We start from the raw sequence: 16,521 nt of genomic DNA on the forward strand, positions 1-16,521 counted from the left end.
TTTCTTTGTGTCTTCCTCAATTTCTTTCATGAGTATTTTATAGTTTTCTGAGTACAGATCCTTTGTCTCTTTGGTTAGATTTATTCCTAGGTATCTTATGGTTTTGGGTGCAATTGTAAATGGGCTCGACTCCTTAATTTCTCTTTCTTCTGTCTTGTTGTTGGTGTATAGGAATGCCACTGACTTCTGTGCATTGATTTTATATCCTGCCACTTTACTGAATTCCTGTATGAGTTCTAGCAGTTTTGGGGTGGAGTCTTTTGGGTGTTCCACATAAAGTATCATATCATCTGCAAAGAGTGAGAGTTTGACTTCTTCTTTGCCAATTTGGATGCCTTTGATTTCTTTTTGTTGTCTGATTGCTGTGGCTAGGACTTCCAATACTATGTTGAATAGCAGTGGTGATAGTGGACATCCCTGCCGCGTTCCTGACCTTAGGGGGAAAGCTCTCAGTTTTTCCCCATTGAGAATGATATTCGCTGTAGGTTTTTCATAGATGGCTTTTATGATATGGAGGTATGTACCCTCTATGCCTATACTCTGAAGAGTTTTGATCAAGAAAGGATGCTGTACTTTGTCAAAAGCTTTTTCTGCATCTGTTGAGAGGATCATATGATTCTTGTTCTTTCTTTTGTTAATGTATTGTATCACATTGATTGATTTGCGGATGTTGAACCAACCTTGCAGCCCAGGGATAAATCCCACTTGGTCATGGTGAATAATCCTTTTGATGTACTGTTGGATCCTATTGGCTAGTATTTTGGTGAGAATTTTTGCATCCATGTTCATCAGGGATATGGGTCTGTAATTCTCCTTTTTGATGGGGTCTTTGTCTGGTTTTGGGATCAAGGTAATGCTGGCTTCATAAAATGAGTTTGGAAGTTTTCCTTCCATTTCTATTTTTTGGAACAGTTTCAGAAGAATAGGTATTAATTCTTCTTGAAATGTTTGGTAGAATTCCCCTGGGAAGCCATCTGGCCCTGGGCTTTTGTTTTTTGGGAGATTTTTGATGACTGCTTCAATTTCCTTAGTGGTTATAGGTCTGTTCAGGTTTTCTATTTCATCCTGGTTCAGTTTTGGTAGTTGATACATCTCTAGGAATGCATCCATTTCTTCCAGGTTATCTAATTTGCTGGCATAGAGTTGCTCATAATATGTTCTTATAATTGTTTGTATTTCTTTGGTGTTGGTTGTGATCTCTCCTCTTTCATTCATGATTTTGTCGATTTGGGTCATTTCTCTTTTCTTTTTGATAAGTCTGGCCAGGGGTTTATCAATCTTGTTAATTCTTTCAAAGAACCAGCTCCTAGTTTCGTTGATCTGTTCTACTGTTCTTTTGGTTTCTATTTCATTGATTTCTGCTCTGATCTTTATTATTTCTCTTCTCCTGCTGGGTTTAGGCTTTATTTGCTGTTCTTTCTCCAGCTCCTTTAGGTGTAGGGTTAGGTTGTGTACTTGAGACCTTTCTTGTTTCTTGAGAAAGGCTTGTATTGCTATATACTTTCCTCTTAGGACTGCCTTTGCTGCATCCCAAAGCTTTTGAATAGTTGTGTTTTCATTTTCATTGGTTTCCATGTATTTTTTTAATTCTTCTTTAATTTCCTGGTTGACCCATTCATTCTTCAGTAGGATGTTCTTTAGCCTCCATGTATTTGAGTTCTTTCTGACTTTCCTCTTGTGATTGAGTTCTAGTTTCCAAGCATTGTGGTCTGAAAATAGGCAGGGAATGATCCCAATCTTTTGGTACCGGTTGAGACCTGATTTATGACCTAGGATGTGATCTATTCTGGAGAATGTTCCATGGGCACTAGAGAAGAATGTGTATTCCGTTGCTTTGGGATGCAATGTTCTGAATATGTCTGTGAAGTCCATTTGGTCCAGTGTGTCATTTAAAGTCTTTATTTCCTTGTTGATCTTTTGCTTAGACGATCTGTCCATTTCAGTGAGGGGGGTGTTAAAGTCCCCCACTATTATTGTATTGTTGTCGATGTGTTTCTTTGCTTTTGTTATTAATTGCCTTATATAATTGGCTGCTCCCATGTTAGGGGCATAGATATTTACAATTGTTAGATCTTCTTGTTGGATAGATCCTTTAAGTAGGATATAATGTCCTTCCTCATCTCTTATTACAGTCTTTGGTTTAAAATCTAATTTGTCTGATATAAGGATTGCCACCCCAGCTTTCTTTTGGTGTCCATTAGCATGGTAAATGGTTTTCCACCCCCTCACTTTCAATCTGGGGGTGTCTTTGGGTCTAAAATGAGTCTCTTGCAGACAGCATATCGATGGGTCTTGTTTTTTAATCCAGTCTGATAGCCTGTGTCTTTTGATTGGGGCATTTAGCCCATTTACATTCAGGGTAACTATTGAAAGATAGGAATTTAGTGCCATTGTATTGCCTGTAAGGTGACTGTTACCATATATTGTCTGTGTTCCTTTCTGGTCTATGTTGCTTTTAGGCTCTCTCTTTGCTTAGAGGACCCCTTTCAAGATTTCCTGTAGGGCTGGTTTTGTGTTTGCAAATTCCTTTAGTTTTTGTTTGTCCTGGAAGCTTTTTATCTCTCCTTCAATTTTCAATGACAGCCTAGCTGGATATAGTATTCTTGGCTGCATATTTTTCTCATTTAGTGCTCTGAATATATCCTGCCAGTCCTTTCTGGCCTGCCAGGTCTCTGTGGATAGGTCTGTTGCCAATCTAATGTTTCTACCCTTGTAGGTTACATATCTCTTCTCCTGAGCTGCTTTCAGGATTTTCTCTTTGTCTATGAGACTCGTAAGTTTTACTATTAGATGTCGGGGTGTTGACCTATTTTTATTGATTTTGAGAGGGGTTCTCTGTGCTTCCTGGATTTTCATGCCTGTTTCCTTCCCCAAATTAGGGAAGTTCTCTGCTATAATTTGCTCCATTATACCTTCTGCCCCTCTCTCTCTTTCTTCTTCTTCTGGGATCCCAATTATTCTAATGTTGTTTCGTTTTATGGTATCGCTTATCTCTCGAATTCTGCCCTCGTGATCCAGTAGTTGTTTATCTCTCTTTTTCTCATCTTCTTTATTTTCCATCATTTCATCTTCTATATTACTGATTCTCTCTTCTGCTTCATTTATTCTAGCAGTTAGCGCCCCCATTTTTGATTGCACCTCATTAATAGCCTTTTTGATTTCTACTTGGTTGGATTTTAGTTCTTTTACTTCTCCAGAAAGGGTTTCTCTAATAACTTCCACACTTTTTTCATGCCCAGCTAGTATCTTTAAAGTGATGATTCTGAACTCTAGATCTGACATCATACTAATGTCCGTATTGAGTAGGTCCCTGGCAGTCGGTACTACCTCTTGTTCTTTTTGTTGAGGTGATTTTTTCTGTCTTGTCATTTTGTGCAGAGGAGAATAGATTAATGAGAGAACAAAATGCTAGCAGAGTAACAACGTCTCGAGAAAATACACTCTAAACAAATCAGAAAAGACCTGAAGCAGTGGGAAAAGAAAGGGAAAGAGAGAAAAAAGAAAAAGAAAAAAAAGAAAAAGAAAAAGATAAAGATAAAAACAAAAACAAAACAAAACAACAACACAACAAAAAAACAGAATGTGATCAAATATGATCAGGCTGGTATATAGATCAGTGCCACACACTAGATTTGGGGTGTATTTTGGTCTTTTAGAAGAAAGTGCCTCCCAAAATTTTAAAGAAAGAAAAACTTATATATGTCCAAAAATAAGGGTTGATATGATGAAGGGATGGAATATGACTGTAATGATGGAAATTATAAAAAATTTTATAAAAGGAATTGATAAGAAGTTGTTTGAAAAAAGGAAGAAGAGGATTTAAAAAAAAGAAAAAAGAAAAAAAAGGGAGAGGATGTGATCAGGCAGGGGAATAGAAAACACCATATACTAGAGATTTAGGGTATATTTTAATCTGTTAGAAGAAACTATCTCAAAATTTTAAAGAGAGAACAACTTATATATATAAGCCAAAAATACGGGTAACTACTATGAAGGGATAGAATATGACTCTAAAAATGAAAAATAAAAATTTTTTTTAAAAAAAGGGATTGATAAGATGTTGGTTGAAAAAGGGAAAAAGAAAAATTCAAAAAGGAAAAAAAAAAAAGACAGTTAAAAAAAAATTACCTTTGAAAGACTAAAGAATCATGGTAAAAAAGCCATGAATTCTATGTGCAGTATTCCCCTAGCGCTGGAGTTCTGCCGTTCTCATTGATCGGTAAACTTGGTCTTGGCTGGCTGTTCTCGCTGATCTTCTGGGGAGGGGCCTGTTGCCGTGGTTTCCAAATGTCTCTGCCGGAGGCGGAATTGCCCTGCCCTTGCCCCCTCCCGGCTAAGTAATCTGCTCGGGTTTGCTCTCCGGGGCTTTTGTTCCCTGCGAGCTTTCCCTACAGCTTTGGAGGCGGAGAGTGAAAATGGCGGCCTCCCAATCTCCGCCCCGGAGGATCTGAGTACTCGGCCCCGCTCCTCAGTGAGCCCCAGAGAAAAGCCATCAGTCACTCCTGTCTCCCCGGTCTCCGGCCGCACTCCGTGCTCACCCGGCCTGTGACCGAGCATTTCTATCTCTGGCACCCGACCCCGGGTGGAGTCTCCAAACCCAGCAGATCCCTGCGGTACACTCCCGTGCGGTTCCTCCCAGGGAAGGAAGGTGAGTCTCCCCGGATCTGCCGCTTGTTGGGTCCCTGCTGGAGGAGCAGGGGCCCGACTGTGCCGCGGATCCCGGTTTATGGCCACCCCGAGCTGAGAGCCCGCGCCTGGGCTCCGCCTCTGCAGCCGGCTTCCCTGCTCCGATACCTGGGAGCTCTGCCGCACTCAGGCACCCCCGGTCTTTCTGTGACCCCGAGGGTCCTGAGACCACACTGTCCCGGAGGGTTCCACCCCCCGCTTAGCCACCAGAGTGACGTCCCTCAGCGGAGCAGACTTTTAAAAGTTCCGATTTTGTGCTCCGCGGCTCTATCACTTGCCAGAAGCGGCCGACGGAGGCCCCTCCCCCACCGTCTATCCTCCCGAATATCGCCTCGGATTCACTTCTCCGCACGTCCTACCTTCCAGAAAGTGGTCGCTTTTCTGATGAGAGAGTTGTTGCTCTTCTTTTCTTCGATCTCCTGTTGGGTTTGTAGGTGTTCAGAATGGTTTGATCCCTATCCAGCTGAATTCCTGAGAGGAGACGAAATCCAGGTCTCCTACTCCTCCACCATCTTGCTCCGCCCCCAATTTATTTCTTGTTTTGCATTTCACCACTTATAAACACCCTGGGAAAACCTCATCCGGTACAAAGCACCCTGTCAGCGCTCAGTTACAAAATGATTTCGTGATTTATTGGAACAATTGAAAATGACAGTGAAAAGAAGCACTTTTTGCTGCTTTTTTTTTTAGTGTCCATGCAGTTGGCGTATTCTACTCCTTGGCATTTATATTACTTCCATATACAGGGCAGAGAGTTAGGGTTACTCTGTGGGCCATTTGACAAATGGCTGTGTCTCTTCAGGGTTGTCTGATTCTTCTCATGAGAAGGTTATTTCAATTTCTGGGAGGAGATATTGTATGATAATTGAGGCTAAGCTGAGGAGCCCTGTAAGAACTAGCTTGGGGACAAGAATCCATTTGCCCATTCATTTATACATACATTCATTCAACAAACATTGAGGGCATGCTGAATTAGGTGCTGGGCCCCCAATGATTTCATAGTCTGTTCCAAGAGATGGATACTAAGCAGATAGTTATAATATATTGTGTTAAGTAAAACCATGCATGCTGATGAGCTCACTTAAGAGTCCGAAGAATGGGAAGAACATCAGGCTCAGGGTGGGTAGGGCCAACATTTCAGGAGCAGAAAGAGAAGACCACTAAGGAAACAAGGAAGGAATCAGAAAGATTCTTAGGAGTACCAAGAGAACAGAAGAGTTGAAAATGTTTATAGACTGAATGAAGGAGAAGGAGACAGTAAATAGATGGAAAATCCAGGAGTTATCAGGGATGATGAGTAATATAGGAATGTAGGAAAATAGGAAGTAGGAAAGGAGAATTCATTTCAAATACAATTCATATAACTACTTATGTGTTAAACGAAGAATTGCCTAAAACTTGGTTTCAAGGCTGTTGTTTAAAGTAGGCCCAAACAAATCAGTTTATTTCTTACATTTGTCAAAGCTACTACTATTTACTTAATCTAACATATTTATTGAGCATTTTTTTGATATTAGACACTCTTAGGTTGGCACCTCAAGGGATGAACTATGAGGGATAAAAAAAATCCAGCATGGACCTAGCCCTCAAAGAACTTGCAGCAAGATGAACTACATACGTAAATATTTATGATACACTTTTTACAGGATGAAAAGAGAAGGAAAAACTAAAGAGCATGGAGGCTTAGAGTGCCGAGATTGCTTTTAGATTGGGGATTCAGGGAAGCAGTAATGTTTGAGCTAAGTCTTGGGAGATGAGTAGAGATGGAAGTATGTGTAGGTCAAGCTTGGGGGAGAATAGGAGCTAAAGCACAGTGCATGAAATTGCAGGACACTGTCAGTCATGCATTATTGCTCTTCACTATGTCTCTATCTCCTGACTGACCCTCCTATGCTGAAGACTGTAATTTACCTTTATAGAGCCTCATACGGTGTTTTGCCTGTAGTGCTCACTGAGTGTTTGCAATATGAGTTTAACTTGACGGAGACATCATCTTTGTCATGAAATTACTTATTCTATAGCATCACCTGTGCTGGCTTCAGGAATAAAGCAAAAACTAATTTAATGACCAGAATTCTGATGTTTATGAGTAAATAAGGAATACAGGTCGATTACCTTCTTGATTTGATTTTTGAGGATGACAAATCAGAATTTATAAATGAACTGAAAGCATGTAATTTGTAACATTCCTATATAGGACATGAAAACAATTTAAGATAGAAGCCACAAATGTGTAGATTCTTAAGACTTTGATCAACACAATTTCTTTGGGATCTACTTTAAATGACATCATCGAGGTCAAGTTTTAGACAATTATTTTGTTGGCATGTAAGTGGTTACATTTGTTTTATACTTTGAAATGAACTCTGTCCTTTTAGGATTAAAAAATAACTTGTACAGTTGATTTAGATTAACAAAGGATGATTTTATTTTTATTTATTTATTTATTTATTTTTAAAATATTTTATTTATTTATTTGACAGAGAGATAGCGAGAGCAGGAACACAGGCAGGGGGAGTAGGAGAGGGAGAAGCAGGCTTCCTGCTGATCAGGGAGCCCGATGCGGGGCTCGATCCCAGGACCCTGGGATCATGACCTGAGCCGAAGGCAGATGCTTAACGACTGAGCCACCCAGGCAACCCAACAAAGGATGATTTTTTTTTTTTTAAAGATTTCTATTTATTTATTTGCTTAACAGAGATAGAGAGCACAAGTAGGCAGAGCGGCAGACAGAGGGAGAAGGAGAAGCAGGCTCTCCACCGAGCAGGGAGCCCGATGCGGGGCTCTATCCCAGGACCTTGGGATCATGACCCGAGCCGAAGGCAGCTGCTTAACCGACTGAGCCACTCAGGCGCCCCAACAAAGAATGATTTTAAAAAAACTAATATTTTGTAGTTGCATCTGTGTATTTGCTTTGATAAACATAGGGAATCAGATTTAGAATACAAATTTTATTAGTGGAACTACTTAGTGATTTCAAAGAAGTTCTATTTAATATGTTACTTATGGATTTAGGGTGGACAGAAATATGGGGAATTAGAAAATATGAAATAATTATAGGCCACATATTTTCTTATTGATCTTAGAAAAAGAAATAATTAACAATATTTGTTAAAATAAGGTAGAATGTATTGTATTGTTTTAAGGTTTGCACAAGAAAATGGAAGGGAGAAGATGTTGGTCCAAGATGATTTTGTATTTTTGATTATGTATAAATACTTGAATTATGTATAACTTTATTTTCTCCATTGGTTTTTTTGAGAGTGATATTCAAAACAAATTTGAAGTCATGGTTTGACACGTTTTATCTTGCTTCATAAATTTCTGAACTATCTAATTTAATCTAGTTTTCATTTCACAAATAGTGAAGTCGAATTAAGCAGTTTGTTCACATGATATGCGGTGAAATATAGAGACAGGTCACCTTTTTATGTTAGTGAATTGACAGGAAAAACTCATGAAATCTCACAGGCTTCATGTCACAGATGACTAAAAATAAACTTCCACAAGTTAAAACTAACTGTTTTGCTCATTAAATCATTATAAATGCAATTAAAAATAATTCCCTAAATCTTTTTATGTAGGTAAGTAAGCAAGCAAAAATAGTTAAATAACTCATATGTTTTCTTGTCTTTTTTTTCTTTCTCCTGATAGGACCAGACATATTATCAATCATTTCAGGTTTCAGAATATGGTAAGAGTTCTTCAATTCATTTTGAAAGAAAAAAATATTTGTTCCTTTCCACAGAGATAAGAGAAATTTCGAAGAGATATGTTATTTAAAGTAAAAATGCTAGTGAAGTACATTCCTGGTGTTTCTTACAGGCCTACCTAAATATATTTTTTCCTTTGTAAAAGATATAAAGGTCATTATAAAGAAAAATATAGGAAACAGATCACCTAGAGTCCCATTATGTGGACTCTCTTATGCATAATTTTTTTGTTTTTCTACTTTGTTGTGATCTTAACATATTTTAATTTTTGTAATTTTTTTTTTTTTAAGATTTTATTTATTTATTTGAGAGAGAGAATGAGACAGAGAGCATGAGAGAGGGGAGGGTCAGAGGGAGAAGCAGACTCGCCGCTGAGCAGGGAGCCTGATGCGGGACTCGATCCCGGGAGTCCGGGATCATGACCTGAGCCGAAGGCAGTCGCTTAACCAACTGAGCCACTCAGGCGCCCTAATTTTTGTAATTTTTTTAAACATAACAGTTATTTCCCATATTTTTCATTTGGTTGGCTTTGGTAAAGACAGTCTGTTTGACTAGGGCAAATCCTCTTCTTGCAGGTGTCACATTTATATAACAGTTAGACATACATAGATAAAAACATCATGGCCCGATATTTTGTTGGTGGATGGAGAGGAAGGAAAGCTAAGAATAGGATCTCATCTATTAGTATAGGGTCTGACTATTAGTTTTGATTTGGATGGCTGTTTTGAGGTTACGCATGAGCTTTTTCATTTGATTTGTGTCACTTTTTGACACTGTGTCTCATTCAGGCAACAGAAATTCTGGAAGGTAGTTTGTTTACGTCTTAGTGGCTCAGGGTCCACATATCTCATACAGCACCATCACTTCTAAGTCTCATGATCCACTAGAACAGGGATCAGCAAAATTTTTTTCCTCGAGAGGGTCAGATAGTAATATTTTAGGCTCTGTGGGCCATATGTCTCTGTCATAACTACTCAGCTTTGCTACTGTAGTAGGAAGCAGCCATCGACAATATGTAAGTGAATGTGGCTGTGATCCAGTGAAGTTTTATTTATAGACACAGAAATGAAAGTTTCCTATAATTTTCACATGTCATAAAATATTCTTCTTTTGATTTTTTTTCCCCCAACAAATTAAAAATGTAAAAACTATGCTTAGCTCATGCTGGTTATCATTTACTAACCCCTGATCTGGAACCGTGTTGTTCAAATTGGGGGTCACTTACCACATGTAGCTATTGAGTGCTTGAAGTGTGGCTAATCCAAATGGAGATGTGCTCTAAGTGGGTAAACAATCAGATTTTGAAGACTTAGTAAAATAAAAAAATTAAAAAAAGAAAGAAAAATAGCTCATTAATAGTAATTTTTTATATTGAGTACATGTTGAAATGATAATATTTTAGGTATATGGCATCAAATAAAATATTACAAAATTTAATTTCACATGCTTCTTTTAACTTTTTAAATGTGGCTACTAGAAATTTAAAATTACACAAGTGGCTCACATTTTATTGCTTTTGGACAGCCCTGATCTAGAAGAAGAAATCAGAGGTGGCCAAGGTTTTTATAGGCTATTTTCATTTCACATAGAGGTGGTGCTGGGTGATTATATGTTGTTGAATTGGATATGGGGGAGGTAGGGAATTGATTGCCAACCTATGATGTTTGAGGAGGGGACATTTGAATTCTTTGTTCTAAGGAAATTTCACCTCTGAGTGGATCATGTGGCTTTTTTGGCCCTCCAGTCCTAGATTTGTCTAGGACTATCTTGACATACAAAGGGCCTTTGGCCTGGTTTGGAACTGGAGGTCTGATCTATATTGTTGACCCATTGGCCTTCTTGATACTTCTCTTGTGTTACTTGAATGGTGAGATGCTTTGTAATGAGACTGATCTATTTCTTTAGCTAGTGAAGTTTGAGAAAAAAATGTCTATAGACCGGAAGGATACAATTTTTTTTTACTCTGGTGGTATGCTTTATATCAAATAGTGTTCATATTTATAAAGTATTTCACATCTTAATTATATAAAGCTGACCAAAGTAAGGGTTTTTAACTTTGGGATTGCCTTCAGGAATCACTGTCACACAAGAAAAGCATCATTACTTTGTAGCCGTATCTTAGTGATTAACTCAGAAATCCTACTACACAACTTTCTCTTCATAGCAATCCATTCCATTTGACTGTCACCAGATTCACCTTTGATTGTCTTGAAGAATAAGGATTCTGTATGACTACATATATGGTACCATGTAGAGGGAGAGTCTTGGGGCCCTAGGGTGTGTTTTTAGTAACCATGCTGGAGAGTAGTCCTAGGAAAAGGGCTGCTCTAGAAGCAACTGTTTACCACGTGATGTGGAAGTATTTTTAACAAGCAGTAAGGGAGCATTAATGAATGGGTGATGCCTGGTCTCCCACCATTCAGATGCCTTGGCTCAGGGTTCTGGATACAATACAGGTTCGACCGATGAGAAGCTTCCGTTGACACACATGTCCATAGTAACTGGTCCCCACTGTCACTGTCTAGTCATCAGCCTCGTAAGGATTTCTCATTTTGGGTGAAATGAAGTGCTTTTCATCTGTGTGTTAATGTGTCTTTGGATTCTAAGGAATCTAAGTTCAAATAGTACCAATTGTCGACTTCTTTAGAACAATGTAGTCTTTATTTTGATAAGCTAAAAATGATAGGAAAATAGATTCTTTAAGATATTTACCCTTGCTTCTCTTTTCCAGTATTGCCCAAATTTGAAGTTACTTTGCAGACACCATTATATTGTTCTTTGAATTCTAGGAGCTTAAATGGTACTGTCATAGCAAAGTGAGTATCATTTTTTTTTATGGCTATCTACTGTTATAAAACTGACAAAGAGCTCATTATATACTCCAGAATATTAGCAGCATGTTCTGCTTATTAAAATACTGCAATGCACAGGAAACAAATATCTGTAATAAATAATTAAGCATGGAACATGTCTGTACAGGTCTTTGTATCCACCTGCCTGCTTCCAAGCTGATCCAATCCTGAAATATTTCCCACAGACGAGTATCTTTCTGATACTAGTCAGGGGATTTACATTATAGATTGTTCCAGATTTTTAAAAAAAGTTGTATCTTTATCCCTCATTCAGCTGACATGGATCGAGGCTACTTACCTCTTCTTCAAACTTAAATTTTTTTCTGTCCATAATGGAGGTTGAATCTTGGGGGAGGCTTTTGGTTATCTTATTGCAGTTAGCAAACAAGTAAGGAGTTCACCCTCCTTGTCATTTCAGTGGATGTATACGGAGAGATTCCAGCCCACGTGTATGATAGATGTATCATGGCTCTCATGATTTTGATCCACTGGCTTGACCAGCATAGCGTTTCATTTTGTGGAGGCAAAAAGCATCCTCAGAGTCCCAGACTACCAGTTCCCCAAAGTGTAGGCTGGAGTTATTCCAGGCCTGATCTTATGTAGCTTTCATTTTTGATGTGTGAATAGCTGTGCTTTGGTTCCTGAAATTTATTTAGTTTCAGAATTCATTTATAATAGTTGATAAACACTGGACTCCCTCTCACTGCTTTCTCATTGCCATATCCCTCTCTTGGTGAGGCAAGTGATGGGCAGTGAGTCTCCTGATGGGAGCAGCCCATAGACAAAACATTGTGAAGACTCCTGCTTCAGATTTTATTTGGCAAAAAAACCCACAAACAAGCAAACAAACAAAAAACATGTAAAACCCCTGCAACACAAAGGCAAAAATGTGTCTACAGTTTATATACCAACTTAGTTTTCTGCCTGTGTTCAACTAAGAGGTGGCTTCCAATATGAATTTGGGTACTGTGGATGGATTTATGGTTTAGAAAATACATAAATGCCTGCATTTTACATAATTATTATCCTGCCCTGGATCTGAGCTGAAGGCTAAGGATTCTGTCTGGGTTTTATTTTGAGTTCTTTGACTAGAGTTTATAAAACAGTGAGTGCAAATCCACACAAACCATCAGTGTCCTCATGGATTGGGTTGAGTATGGATACCTTCTTTGCTTCAGGTTTTTGGTTTTCAGGGCTGTCCCAGGGATTCACTACAATCAGTTAAAACAGTGATTCTTAAACTCTGGTAACTCTTCAGAAAGTTTTATATACAACTTTGGGGGGATGTGGATCCCCTGGTACCCTCCTCCCTGCTAGCCCTGTAAGAACTCTTATAGGAGCATCTCTTTACTTGCTAGATGGGATGCTGCCCATTCACGAATTGCTTAATAAAGCCAGTTAGATTAAAAAAAAAAAGAACCCTCATAGTTTCATCTGGATTCTCATTTGTTGAGCCTCTTCGAAATACTAATGGCTGAGAACAACATGACCATTGTGATGACCCCTGGTATTTCTTTAGCATTCACCACATTGTACTTGCATCATTTTCCTTAGGACCTGTGCCGGTCAAGGTCCCACAGGAGAAGTAAAGCCAGTAGGAGATGTATATTAAGAGGTTGTTGCAAGGAATTGGCTTTTACATGATTGTGGGGGGCTGGCTTACCTTCACATTGAGGATATACTTTACATCTTTGTAACAGATTAAGGAAATCTTTTGACCAGCAGAGGCTTTTATCAGTCTATAAAAATTGGCATAGACCTATTCCATAAATACTGTGTCCCAGAAAAGATGGAGATGTTGATGAGGATGATGATCCAAGGGTGGATAATAAACGGTTTGGGCTTTTCTTTTGCTAGTAGCCATCTGTCCCATCAAGGCATAGTTAAGGTGAAGAGCATTGCTGGAAATTTCCCAGAGAAGAAGGTTAACAGTCTCTTTTTGGTTTTGAAATCTTTAACTGAGATGAATAAAAATCTGCATTTGTTTATTGGCTTTGATGTGAACATCTGCTCACTATTCCCACCTCATTAAAATGATAGACTCTTTTTCCACTAACCACAGAGGGTTCTAGAGGATTGTAAAGAAAATAACATAGCACACATCTAGTTATTTCTATATATTCTGCAGACAGTAAAATCTAAACAAATATTCTTTAGGCTAAGGTTTATTTAAATATATTTATTATTTGAGGAGACATTTGTATCTTGGAAATGACATGGAAAAAAAGGTGGGAGAAACATGAATTATACTGGCAGGTTCAGTTTTTTAGGTGTCATTTTGTAAACCTTTTGTGCTATGACTATTTAAAAAAATTCTTGTTTTGTTAATGGTACTACCCTAGAATATGCTTGATTTGCTTTTTAAAATGTTATTCATAACTAATGAATCGTTGACCACTACAACAAAAACTTATGATGTACTATATGTTGGCTAACTGAACATAATGAAAAATAAAAAAAATTTGTCAAACTATTATTTTCTGAATCATTAGTTTATTCCACATGCTCCCAGATTTATTTAGGACAATAATTGTCAGTAACCTTGTTTCATAATTATTATAATCAGCTTGAGGCAAAGAAAGCTAAATCTGCTTCACATTTAAACAAAAATAAAAAATATTTGTATCTGAGAATACATTAAATTATGTCTGGATTTTCAAGCCCCCTGTACTATCATGTGATAGAACTCTTAAAATATAATGTTCTGGTATCCTTATGCATTTATTTAATCTTTAACAAGATACAAGAACTGTTAAATTTCGAGGACTCTCTTTTGAATGAATGAATTTGGTGCTGAAGTTGCTGACCAGGATTTCCACTAACTTTACTATTTTTGTTTGGAAGGCAATACATTTGAAAATATATTTGTTTTATTCTCCTTAATTTGGAATGTACTATATCATTGCCTTTTGAATTGAGTTGATCCAGATGAGGGGATGTTTCTGTGTTCAACTAATGGATTCAGGAAGCAGGAGTTTACTGTTAGATTTATAGAATGCAAAGCAAAATTGACTTCCACATTTGGCTGAGCATTTATTACACAATAGAAATGGAAGGAACCCAGGAAATACATTTAAAAAAGGCTTTTTGGCAGTAAAATGGTTTACCAAAGATTGCCTCTCTTTTTCACATGAAGAGATTTTCCCATCAGGAGAGAGGATAAAATTAATACATAGAATGTAAAGCAGCAGAGAGGAGATTTGACTCAAAAAGATAATTTTGATACTATGGATAAAAAAATTACTCTTCTTTTACATTTTTCTGCACAAATCCAAGTTTTGATAGCCATGAGCACACTTGGCGCCCCAGTGTATTGTCTAATAAACCCTTCTGGTTAATATTGGAACATGCAACAGTGGGTCTTGGTGATTGCAATTTCAACTACCATTTAAAAATGTTCAAAAGCTGCGAAGTGTCCTGGGCATGCTGTTAAATGACCAGTCTAGATTTCTAGGAATAAAACATTTTTGTAACTTAAAAAAAAATCTTTGGACAGGAAACTGCACTTGCAGTTTCTCTGGAGTGTCTAAAATGGTTAGAGGTAAAATATGTATTATGAACTGTTTTGAAGTATTGTAATTAAAAGTCTTCTCATTTTGGAGACTTAATTTCAAGGATCATCATTTATTAATGATATTCCTAGGTGTGATTAGTTTTAAAAATTTGCAGTGAGAGTATTTTTAAAAATATAATTCTTTTAAGTTGGATTGCCAGTATATGCTATTGAAAGTAGTATTTTCTTTTTTTTTTGAAAGTAATATTTTCATGTGCTATTTTGATAATATCAAGTTGAAAATGTAAAAAAATATATCATTTTTCAGGTATACATATGGGAAGCCAGTGAAAGGAGATGTAACACTTACATTTTTACCTTTATCCTTTTGGGGCATGAAGAAAAATATTACAAAAAATTTTAAGGTAACTTTTACAGAGATCTTATAACTTCTAATGGGGAAACACTGTAAGTATACTTTTACTAGAAATAAGATTTCATACAGAATTAACAAAGAATTGAGTGTAAGAAAAATCAAGAGTTTTCTAGAATTGGACAAATGAGAATCTACTCATTTATACTCCAGAGCCATCATATTTTTGTGACTTAGTTTGAATTTTATTTCTAAAATTTGAATTGCTAAAGTGAAGAATAAAATTGAATTATTTTGAACAAAACAGATAAATGGATCTGCAAACTTCTCTTTTAATGATGAAGAGATGAAAAAAGTAATGGATTTTTCAGAAGGGCTTTCTGAACACATGTATCTGTCTTCCCCTGGGCCGGTAGAAATTTTAGCCACAGTGACAGAATCACTTACAGGTTTGTAGACTTTGAAGTGAAGGTAAAGCTATTTATGTGCTACTCTCTCTCCTTTCTTATTATAACTAGCACATTCATTTGGGAGCCTTTCTAAAGACGCTACTTAATTCTGAAATTGTCATGACTGTTAATTAGTGTCAGTTGCAGAGTGTTTTCATTATGAAGGGGAAACTTCTTTTCTTTCTTTCTTTTAATTTTAATTTTAAATTTTGGGGGGAATACCTTTTTCTACCACAGTCTGTGCTTCAACCACATGGAATAGGTATTTGTAATTTCCTCCATTTCTGCTTTCTTTTCAACCTGGAAACTACATGGCAAGTCCTACCTTTTCAGCTAACTAACCACCTTCTGTTTTTTTTTTTTTTTTTTAAATCATTTAACATCGGGGCGCCTGGGTGGCTCAGTTGGTTAAGCGACTGCCTTCGGCTCAGGTCGTGATGCTGGAGTCCCGGGATCGAGTCCCGCATCGGGCTCCCTGCTCGGCGGGGGTCTGCTTCTCCCTCTGATCCTCCCGCCCCTCTCATGCTCTCTCTCTCTGTCTCATTCTCTCTCTCAAATAAATAAATAAAATCTTAAAAAAAAAAATCATTTAACATCTTCTGAGCTCTTGTCTGCTCATGGACAGTTTTCTTTTTCAAGAATAAAATAAAGGTTAATTGCTTGGATCTTTCTGTTGTTATCCACAGCTTTCACCAAACCTCGAAAGAGCAAAAAATGATTCAGTCGGTGGCCTTAATCTGCAGTGTCCATGTTATGGATGGGCATAGCGGTGGTGGTGCTTAGAGGGGTTCATGGAGGCTGTAAGAGAACTGTATGGTTCTCTTTATGACCAAGCCACTGTGGGAATGAGGCTTCTGTGCCCCATTAACTCCTTGGGGAAGTAGCTTAGATAGATAGAAAACTTTGGTGATAGAAGCTGTTGGTGAAGTATAACATTTGGTTTCTAAATGGTGCA

At 37.6% G+C, this 16,521-nt stretch overlaps 1 protein-coding gene across 1 annotated transcript in view; it reads left to right on the top strand.

Moving 5' to 3' along the window:
* Positions 1–16,521, top strand: part of CD109 (CD109 molecule) — a 138,431-nt gene that overhangs the window by 57,056 nt on the left and 64,854 nt on the right. Inside the window, exons 6-9 of the mRNA XM_045867091.3 lie at positions 8,341–8,380; positions 11,131–11,215; positions 15,073–15,169; positions 15,425–15,566. Coding sequence (XP_045723047.1) covers positions 8,341–8,380; positions 11,131–11,215; positions 15,073–15,169; positions 15,425–15,566 — 364 coding nt within the window. The remainder of the gene's footprint in view (positions 1–8,340; positions 8,381–11,130; positions 11,216–15,072; positions 15,170–15,424; positions 15,567–16,521) is intronic.

Source organism: Mirounga angustirostris, unplaced genomic scaffold, assembly GCF_029215605.1.
Source record: "Mirounga angustirostris isolate CCGP_5_RB_7025 unplaced genomic scaffold, mMirAng1.0.hap1 SCAF_8, whole genome shotgun sequence".
NCBI lineage: Eukaryota > Metazoa > Chordata > Mammalia > Carnivora > Phocidae > Mirounga > Mirounga angustirostris.